At 37.3% G+C, this 11,075-nt stretch overlaps 1 protein-coding gene across 1 annotated transcript; it reads left to right on the top strand.

Moving 5' to 3' along the window:
- The first annotated feature begins 2,651 nt into the window (after positions 1–2,651).
- Positions 2,652–10,463, top strand: bsdc1 (BSD domain containing 1). Its single transcript, XM_014010511.1, has 11 exons — positions 2,652–2,706; positions 3,207–3,261; positions 4,198–4,314; positions 4,414–4,581; positions 5,634–5,688; positions 6,940–7,055; positions 7,131–7,199; positions 8,078–8,162; positions 8,251–8,730; positions 8,819–8,922; positions 8,999–10,463. Exons 1-11 carry the CDS (start codon positions 2,696–2,698, stop codon positions 9,026–9,028), a joined length of 1,290 nt encoding a protein of 429 aa, XP_013865965.1. The 5' UTR covers positions 2,652–2,695; the 3' UTR covers positions 9,029–10,463.
- Positions 10,464–11,075: the final 612 nt, after the last annotated feature.

Here is an 11,075-nt window from a genome sequence, read left to right as displayed (position 1 = left end):
TATATATAGACTGCATTTTACAGAAATATATTTTTGATATATTATCAATAGAATATAATTTTTAGGACTAAAAATAATAATCCTAAAAAGTACATTTAGTACATTTAAAGTGTACTAAGTATATTTAAAGTTGTTCCATTTTAGTATTTAAAAGTATACTTAATACACTTAAAATTGTGCTTTTGTACAACTTAAATACAACTAAAAATATTTAGTATTAAATTAGTTGTTCCTAGATGATTAGTGTGGCTTCAAGTATTCTAAAGTATACTTAGATTTAGTATACTCAGTATAATATTTGTAAAATATTCTTATTTAAGCTTCTGTGTAAGAATCAACTAATTCAAARAAAGAGGAGCCTTTAAGCACACGTACATACAAAGCCATGATAGAATTACACATTCCTCTTTTGTTCGTTTAATGTCTATGCTCATGTAGACAGATGGATAAGTTAACTGCTTCAGAAACTGATCAATAGAGGACTTTTTATTCCAACTTGGCTCATTTTAACCTGCGCTGACAGAGTTAATTAGGGGACTGAAAAACCCAATTAAGGGGATTGAGGAGCCGGACAAGGGAGACATATTGGAGGACATACGCACACATTGTGGAGCGTCTGGAGAAAGGGGAACTTCAATTAAGAGAGGACCCACTTCCAGAGGCTTGTTGCCTGTTCCTATTCATTTTGTGCTCGATAAAGGACCCCCCCAATCCTCTCAGAATACTGATGAGGAGAGAGCACAGCTGCTTGGGGTCAACACACATTTCCAATATGCTGAGCACATTTGCTCACATGCACGTCCACAGATGTACACGGAGGAGGAGGAGACTAATGACTGGATTCAGGCTGGGATGGCTAAACGCTGGTTAGTCGACAGAATGACTCAAGAAGAAAAGCTTTGGTTTTTGAACATTTATTTAGTTGAAATGCAGGCTATTGGTTAAACTGGTTATGATTAAATAAAACTCTTTGTATATATTTGAGATGTTCAACTTCTAGAATCTTTATWATCCCCAAGGGGCAATTTGTTGCACAGCCAGTAGACATAAAAACAGTCATGCACAAATACAYAAAAATCACAAATGTTCATAAATAAATTGAACTGCTGCTGGGATGAATGAGTTTTTAAATCTATTTGTYAACATCATTAGAACATTTGAGATTGTCCTTTCTCTTTGATGAGGTGCAACCATTTCAAAAGCTGCACTAATTCAGACTTTGTGTGAATATGCCCAAATATTCTGATCTTTTTAAGATTTGCCACATGTACTTCACCCTGTACTTTGTTGCTTGTAATATAACGTTTGCACTAATTGAGTGTGTGCTGATTTGAACATTAGTTGCTTGTTGTGTGTCTACAATATATATTTCATATGTAAGTGATTGTGGATTACTTTACAGTCAAATGTGAGCATTGATAATCAGTTTTTTCTTGTGTTGAATTATTTTTTTGATAAAGCATGTGCTGTAGTTAGTTTTTAACCATAGTTCTGTGCTGTTTTTGCTCATAACACTTTTCCTCAAACTGACTGCATGAAAACACTCAAAATATTATGTTATGTTTTTATTTTCTTGTTTGTTTTCTACTGCATATGTACAGAGCCTGTCCGGTGACATTGAATAAAATATAAATTATCCAATGGCCACGTGATAATAATGTATGGCCATGCAATAATTATGTTGTGACCATGTAATGCTACGATATATACAATACAGTCATTTCCATGCAGAGTTTATTGTTTACATGGACAAGTCTGATTTAATTTCCTTTTATTTTAACATTGAGGTGAATGACATACAGTATCAGTCACTTGCGGTTAGGCATGGAGTAATTCTTAGCATTATAGGCTACTGTATATTGCAGTTATAAGAGACAGGTGACGACTGGAGTTGTATTTGTCCAAAAAGCTTTCTTTTCTTTTCTTTGAAGCTCAACACTAAAAACAGGCTCCTCTCTCACACTTCACAAGGAGTTGGAGTTTCATTCAGGAATACAGTAAAAAAAATCTGTTTCCCTACACACAGTTATAATAATAATAATAATAATAATAATAATAATAATAATAATAATAATAATAATATAATACTTATAAGTGTGGGTATAGGCTACCATTCAACAGTTCAAAAGTAATTGAATAAATACAGTAGAAAGTCTGACTCCAACAATGTCTGTATCATGCTGGACACACAGCTCAAAATTATCTTATGGCCACAAGATAAACATTTTTTTTCATCCAGTGTCACCTGGTGGGCACCGTAGATTTGTAATTAGGCCTATATGTTCATTTTAAATTCTGTCATTTAATTTGCGTATTTATAACTATTTATTAGAGGAACAATTTGCCACATTGTAGTTGTTTCATAAAATTATCATATTTGAAATAAGTAATAAATTGTTTTAAGATAAATTGTTTTAATTTTTGTGTGTTGAGAAAAAACTAGAACAAAATCATTACATAATAAAACTTCTTCTTGAAATAGATATTTTTATAAGGAAACTTTACCTCAAAAGGTTTTTGTTTTAACAGAACGGAATTTGAAGATAAAAGAAATGCAGTTAAATAGACTTCCGTGTGACCCTCCTGTCCACTTGGTGGCGATGTTTCACAGAAGTGTCTCTATCCAACAGCCGCCATTAAACAAAAAGAAGAAGAAAACCAGCTAACTAAATACTGATGATGTCATCGTGTGAAGATGGCTGAAGGGTGAGAGGGGAATTTACTTTTTGTTTTTATTTATATAAACCCAACAAATAGCACCGTTTTGCAACACGTCATGTGCTCTTTAATATCTTGTGTGTCCACTGAGAGTTTGTGTGACTATTTCGCTGTTACCGTTGCGCTCTGCAGCTTTTCGGGACGAGTTCAGGAAGTGCATTTGTTTACAAAAACATAGCGTTGATTGCATTATATTAGCTCGGTTAGCTTTGTTGTAAGCACCTCAAAGCGCTAAGTAAAAAAATACAAGTCCGTATAATTGTATGGTTTGCACCTTAGCCTTTTTTCTGTCGCATTAATGACTTTATTTTCGATCACCGGTCCTGTTTTTCTGCCAGCTGTGACGCTAGCTAAGACGTTATCTCTCTCGGCTGTGTGATAGCAGAAACATGTCAGCAGTTAAAAGTCCGTGGGGCTAAAGTCGGACACAGTTTAGGTGGTGAGTTTGTACTAATATCGACTATTTTTTAATTATGTGTTGAAAACAGAGAAGCGTGGTGGGGAGGCTGGCTTCAGCAGAGTTTCCAGGCCGTCAAAGACAAGGTAAAGACATGTAAACCCGAAAAAAGGTGCTGTTTGTTWAAGCCGTTGTCCTGGTGTGTATGTTTGCTGTTTAAGCCTAATTAAGCCTGTTTAAGCCACAGACTGGTTGCTCTGCATTTTTTAGGTGACTGGCAAAAATAAAAGGTAGACATCTGAACTTTACAACCACTTTKATACACCACAGTAATACAAATAAAACAATAGTCTACTCATTAGTTATTTTTTTTATTCTGAACATGGTAGAAACGGAGACAAAACAAACAATCAAATCAATAAAATATAAATTGCACATTATTTACAATTTAAAAAGTAGTGATTTTTATATTTACTGTAACTTCTACTTTATTCTTGACCTTAATAATCAACAGTATTTCACATATTGCCCCACACCTAATTTAATTTGCTATTAAATATTCATTCATTCRTTTCAGGTATAGAAAGTGTTAACATGGATATATATTTTTTAAATAATAATGATCATTTTATGCTATTCTGACAAGACTGTTATATTTAAATATTTTGAATACAGACTGATCGTTGCGCCATTTACAGGGYAATAATGCTGCTGTTCTTTTTCAGCTTGCAACTAATTATTACTAAAACATAACTTTATTTGCTGCTTGACTTTGTTAAAGCAACAACATTTGGTCCTTTGAGCATATTTCATGTAATCTTTTTCAATGCTTTATGAAACAATCTGCTTCAAAGGTACAGTTATATTATAGGTATTCACAGCACAGCTAATTTGATGATAATAGAGTCTGTCTGGTTCCCTAAAAGAGCTGCTAGCCGACAAATTAATCCACACCTACTGTGCAAACTTGCCCGTTCATGTGACTRCAGCTGTTTTCGTTTGAAACAAGATCCTTGTTGCAATAATAAAGACAATGTCTTACATTTATTTATTTGTGTGTGTGTTTTTTTTCTACCCTGCAGTCATCTGAGGCCTTAGAATTCCTAAAGCGGGATCTGACCGAGTTCTCCACTGTAGTGCAGCATGACACAGCCTGCTCAATTGTTGCTACAGCCAATGCTGTCAAGAACAAACTTGCTGTAAGTCTTAAAGCTTTCTTTTATGAATATCTTCCACTAAAACTCCCAACAGCAAATCAACTTCATTCCCATTCTGTCCATGTTTGTTCTCATTTCCAGGTGGAAGGGTCGTCAGAGACGACAGAAAAAGTGAAAAAGAGTCTGTCTAGTTTTCTCGGTGTGATAACGGACACTCTTGCGCCACCGCCTGATAAAACAATAGATTGTGACGTAATCACGTTGGTGGCGACACCAGCAGGGACCACAGAGGTGTACGACAGTTCGAAGGTGGGTACAAAAAGACCAAAATAWAAATTATAGAGAAAAAAATGTTTGACYRAATGGTGAGATTTCAAACAAATAGAATCATTTAAATGGCATGTWTGCAAAGATTMAACAAAGGTGTGGATAGTTTGAAAMTGTTTGTTGCTTTTGTTTGCACACCATGTCATCAAAACTCATAAACTCTGTCTTTTTGTTTTTCTTTAATGCATCCATATTTATGCAATACCTTGTAGAGTCATTTTTAAAGTGAAGCACAATGGGCAAGTCACAAAACTGGTTACATTTTTTTTTTCATGGCGAATTGACAGACCTTTTTCTGTTTCGTGTACTGTAACACTAAAACCTGAAGGATGTGTGGCGACTACACCAGAAATCAGTCGTGTCTGTTATGATACGGCTTTACCCTGTTTGGCAGATTAATGTGCATAAATACCACTTTAATTTGGTTTATTTGTTTATTTTAAGCATGCGATCCTTTTCCCCTGAGTTAATCTCTCACATGGCAGYCGTAACTCATCTAGTTTTCTTTTCTGGCAGCTTGTTCTCCCTACACAGGGACACACAGAACACTGTAGTTTTTTTTCTTTTCAGCTGGGTGGCTGTAAAAACTAGTTATTGTGCTGTTACTGTAAAGAAAAAGCGCCCTTGGGGAACACATTGTTTCATTTTATTCTTTACCAGTATTTCTCTTTTCATTGTTTTGGCAGTAAGGCTTGATAGAGCTCTCAGTTATATGGTTCAATAAAACATAAAGCTATAAAAAAAGGGAAGTCTTTGAAAATCTTGCTTCAGCAGGTATTTCTCTGTGATCTGCCACTAATCTGACTGCATTTCTGTTTCTGTGCAAACCTCCGGATCAAACCAGTGATGACTGGTTGTAGTGTCCTTGTGCTGGCTTTGAAATGCATTTATTGCATTTTTAATGCAAATATTCAACAATGTGTTTGTTCAGGGACATATCTGGCTTTAATTTGCTCCATGTTGGATGAAGAATTGGAAGTCATCCCATCATGTGTAAATGAAAATTAGACAATAACCCAGTCTTTGTCCTGCAGGCGCGTCTCTACAGTTTGCAAGCTGACCCTGCTACCTACTGCAACGAGCCTGATGGTGAGATTAAACACGAGGAAATTCTTTTCTTTCCAGGCCTGAAGCATTTTCTTAAAGATGCTAAATTTGATTTGTTCATGTGTGTTTGGTTTTCTTATAACGTGCTTTGCTTCTCTGGTTGCTTCATTTTCTGAGGAGTAGAGTTGAGCGATGTTGGGAAAACTTTATTCAAAATTACTTGTGTTATTTAATAATGATTTAATATGACGATTAATTCCCTGGAGTCCCTGGATGCCAGCACGTCCTAGTCGCATGACCTGTTTAAAWCACTCTACTGGGAAAGATACGCACTCTCTGAAACTCTGTTTCAATTTGCCTCAAAAGTACAGACTTCAAGCTATATACAAGTTTTTAAATTGTGTTGATAGAGTAAGTAAAACCAGAGTCATGATAAATAATTTACAGCACTTTTTTTGCTTAATGTTCATATTTGAAGTACTTTGCAGTGGGAAGCAGCGAAAGATGGACAGACTCATGAAAAAAACCCCACTGAAATCCACTTTCCCGTCTCACCCCAACGCTGCCAAACAAACATTAAACCCTCAAACTCCTTTCTGACTGATGCCTGAAATTATATGACAAGCGGCAGAAAATCTGCAGGAAGAAGAAAATAAAAAGACGCAAAAGTTGAATGAAGTTTGGCTGTGATAGAGACACCACGAGAGGGAGTAATTAGATTTGAAAAATTAATGATATACAGTAGAGCTGCACAATATATCAAACATTTATCGTCATTGTGATAACAGCCTGTGCAATATGCCTGTCGCAAAAATCTGCATAAACCACAATAAATGGCTCAAAAATTTGCTTTTATGCGTTATGTCACTAAGACAGAAGCTTGAAGTATTTCACCAATCAAATTGAGCTCTTCACGTATTTGGCCAATTGGATGGATCTCTTCATATTTTTTAAAAATTCATGCTGGAATGGAAATGATTAGTATTTTTTTTTTATCTGAACCCGCATCAGAAAGATATCAACCCTACATACTTACATTTCTTCATTTATCACAAGTCATATCATCATAGCATGTTTTCCTAATATCGTGCAGCCCTATTATGTAGCGTGTTTGGGTTTTTTAGTTAGAGTGTAGTTCAGTCAGTTTTATTGTCTTTAAGTCAAAACAATGAGGTGATTTGAACGGGGAGCGCCAGGTGATTGAGGTGGAGCATGAGAAGATTTTGCCCAACCCTACTAACAAGAAAGCTGAAGAATCAGCAACATGTTTATTTAAATTGTTGTGCTTCATAGGTCCTCCTGAGCAGTTTGACGCCTGGCTCTCCACTTTCAGCCTGGAGGATAAGAAAGGAGACATCTCAGAGCTCCTGGTCAACAGCCCCTCTATACGAGCGCTTTACACCAAAATGGTATCACCTGTTGTTTCTCGCACTCTTCCTTTTTGTTTTTATCCTTCAGATTAGACGATTTTCTCTTTTCTGCAGGTGCCAGCTGCTGTTTCCCATTCAGAATTCTGGCAGAGGTATTTCTACAAAGTCTTCCAGCTGGATCAGGTACAGTTGTTGGCTTATTCTGAAGTGCAGAAGCTTTTGAGCCATTTGTCTGTTAATCTAGAAATTTTGTCTTGAGTGCCACCTGCTGGTCAGCTTTTGACTCACCCATGAGTTTTAATTCACAAATGTGATCACAATTCAACTTCTACCTGCCTAAAGTGTATAGTTATAACCTAACATCATTGTTTTCTTTCCTAAATCAGAAATGTTGGCATAATGTGTTTGATAGTTTTGATTCTGTAAGTGGGAGAAAAATTTAATGGGGCAATATTATGTGTTTCCCAGGCATATATTTAAATTCTATACAATAATAAAGTAACAATGTCACCTTTTAGTTGTTATTAAAATTATGTTTTTATGTTTAAATCAAAAATAAATTTGACTTATCATTTCTGTTTCTAAACACCTTGAAATTGGCCTCTGTCTCTTTAAGAACCTCCTTCTGATCTCATCACGGCCATTTCAGCACGTCATCACAGCYGCTTCTCTGCTGTTTACAAACTGGAGYGCCACAGCATGCTTTGTTGTAATGATAATTTAAAAAGCAGCAACATTATACAAGATCGGTTTTGGAAAATTGCATCTCAGGATACATATGAACCATAATGTCGAACTGGAAAATACGTCTTTGGTCGTTTTTGCTCCCCTGCCTGGCTGCCTCAGGACACTACAAGATTTCTCAAACATGCATGAATGAGTCAAAGCAASAGTCTGGGCATATTTTTGATGAGAGGATTATTATTTTTATTTTAGTGTTTGGTCTAGGTTTGTTTATTTGTTGCACTGATAGGCGTGTGTTTTTATAAAAATAATACCCAAAATGAGAATTCTCACATATTTAAGGGAGCAAAATGCCAGTTTTTCTGTGATGTGTGTAGGAGGAGGCGAGGAGAGTGGCTCTGAAGCAGAGGGCGGAGCAGAGTGCACACACTGAGACCCTGGGCTGGGAGGAGGAAGAGGAAGGTATGCTAGCAGCTGTTTTCATTCAGTCGGATTCACTGAGAGGCTTGTCATTTCGTCATCGCTCTGCTGTTTCTTCTGTCACTTTCAGATGACTTCCTTGGCGCCGTGTCATCGCCTCAGCTCAACATCACGCCCCGTTCAGGTGTCGGTTCAGCCCGCCCCTCCACTTCTCCTGCAGAGGCGACTCTGCTGAGCCCCGTCCTCTCCCCGTCAGAGGAGCGCGACAACACCCTCTCTGTCAGCAGCGACACTGTCAGCCTGCCAACGCAGGTGGAGCTGCAGCCTCTGCCCGCCGCCGCCGAGCTCACCGAGAAACTAACCGAAGCCACCTTGGAGGACGTCGCTGACAAGAACCGAGACAAGCAGAGTCCCAAAACGAGTGACTTCCTTCACGCGGATAAAGTGGAACCTGTAACGCAGCGGGAGGCCGTTCCGCACGGAGCGTCTGCGCAGATCCCTGCCTCTAAACATCCTGGGAACTCAAAAGAAGAGGGGCCGCAAGACTTGAGAGTGTTTGAGCTCAACTCTGACAGCGGGAAGTCCACGCCCTCTAACAATGGCAAGAAAGGTACATTATCTTACCGTTGAGCAAGAAACTAAAACAGGATTAGAACTCAGCGAAAGAAAATCYAGCTGATTGTGTTTCCTTCCTCCAGGGTCCAGCACCGACGTTAGCGAAGACTGGGAGAAAGATTTCGATCTTGATATGACAGAAGAAGAAGTTCAACTCGCTCTTTCTAAAATAGATGATTCTGCAGAGGTGTGTATTTATTAAAATTAAATATTATTTCTGTGAAGTTGATCTTTTCTTTACTGACTCTTTCCTGTTTTTTCAGCTTGAGGAAGACTGGGAGAACTGGGAGTGAGAGCCTCACAAACTGACTGTCTCACTTTAAAATGCTAGTTCACGGCAGATGACCCATGCTTCTCGTGTTTTAACTCTTTGTCCACTCATGTCATGATTGTCAGTAGCAGATTTTCTGGCTGATTTGGACCTTTATAAAACTGTTGAAAAAAAAATCAACGAGAAGACCAAGGCAATAAGAATTCTACTGCTTTGTCAGCCGTCAGATTAGTGCAGATAAACCTCTGGAGATGGTGATAACTCAGGTCTGAGCGACCCCTCTCTTAGAGTCTTTATGACACTAGCGTATGACTCGTYGCAATCGTTCTGACCTTAAAGTTGAAGGACATGAAAGTCAGAATGTTAAAATGTCAGCAGCTGCAGGTGGAGCTTTTTTTTTTTTCATTAAATCCATGATAAGTCGCGAGTCTGTTTGAGGTTGATGTTTTATTTGTGGGCTGCAAAATGGCCATAAACTGTAATGCTGCTTGTCACCTTTCGAAGATGGAAGTCGTTTTTGAATGATGATCAACTTGTGTCATTCTCTTCTTCTTTTTACATTTTTCATCTTTATTATGCAAGTGAATCCTCAAAATGGAGAGAAAAAAAGAAGTATAATTTGGCCTTCACGGTGCACTTTTCATTTTTGGATTCCTCTTAAATCTAATGTAAGGCCTTGTTAAAAACACACACGGCAGTGTGGCAGTGTTATCCAAAGGCTTTAGTTCCCCGTTTTGTCTTACAAGTTTCCATAGAAAGGCTTGTTGCTTGTTGGACTCTGTTAGTTATTGTCACTTTTAAATGTGTCACGATTGTAAAATTTAGGTAGAGGGAACTTTATCACCTGTCTTTAAGTGATCATGTTTAACTTGAAGCGAGTTTCAAATGGTATTTGATTTTATTAGCTTAAATTTGAGGATAGTATCTCTCTTTTTTTTTTCCTTGAGAGAAACGACAAAGGTGTGCATTTTTAGGTTTCTCTGTTGGTTAGAATAGCTCAGCAGACTGTGTGCCAATTAGATCAAGAAGCAATCTGAACACGCTACGTTTTGCTATGTTTTGCTTTTGTCTCTCTCCTCCCCTATCTGTACCGTATCTGAGAAACCTAGAGGTGTAATATTTATACTAAAATAAATGCTTAATTATTGTGATTTTGTGCTTTTGATTGCATGTCTGTGCAATAACATTATGCAAAACATTGTGCAAATGGGTACTGTTGAGTTGTATGTTTTGTTGTTTTTTTTTTGGCTGATCTTCATGTGCTTGTGTTCAGAAGATGTGTTGCATGTCTAATATTTTCGGCTTTGTATTTCACTCGGTTTCACACGTTGAGCTAATCGAAGCTGTTCTGCACACATCTGTTTCCGGAGCTGTCAGGTTCTTTTATTATTTTTTTTATGTCAAGTATTTCACGATATTTCTCGAATGATCATGAGCATTAAAACTATCATGGCAAATAGGGTTTGAGTCTTGCATTTTAGAGCAATACGGGGATGGCAGTTTTAACAGCTAAAGAAACAAAATTTATGTTTTTTGATAATTAGGTATTTGCAAATAACTTGAGAATGCTTTGCAAAAAAAGTTGTTCAAAAGAACTGTTAAAAAGGAAGCATTTTTGCACAAGAGATCAGTTCAACACTTCAAAAAAATTGCCACTTTGTTTCGTAGCTTCAATAATATCTGTGTGCTAAACAATAGAGCTGTCTSAAGATRTACTGATTGGTGGGCCTGATGGATAGAGCTTCATCAGAGCTAAACAACAAAAGAAATCTGAAGCTCCTATGTTGAACAGTTTCTGAGTTATAAGCATTTTTGCATCTTCGGACAACCCCTCTTTGAAAGGAGCCCCCTCCTCAAATATGGGGTCTATCGTAAAACCATTGGCTGGCGCAGTGTAGATCAGACTCATCTACAGTCCTGTCAAATTTCATTTTGATTGGTGCAGTCATTTTTGTGCTACAGTTGACCATAAATCACAGGAAAAAAAGTGACATGTTGAAGAATGTTCATGGGTTTACTGGGTTATTTTGGTGCTTTAGAATGAGCTTTTGCTAAAACTTTCAGTGCAT

Source organism: Austrofundulus limnaeus, unplaced genomic scaffold (assembly GCF_001266775.1).
Source record: "Austrofundulus limnaeus strain Quisiro unplaced genomic scaffold, Austrofundulus_limnaeus-1.0 Scaffold2, whole genome shotgun sequence".
NCBI lineage: Eukaryota > Metazoa > Chordata > Actinopteri > Cyprinodontiformes > Rivulidae > Austrofundulus > Austrofundulus limnaeus.
This window is presented reverse-complemented; position numbering and strand designations above follow the sequence as displayed.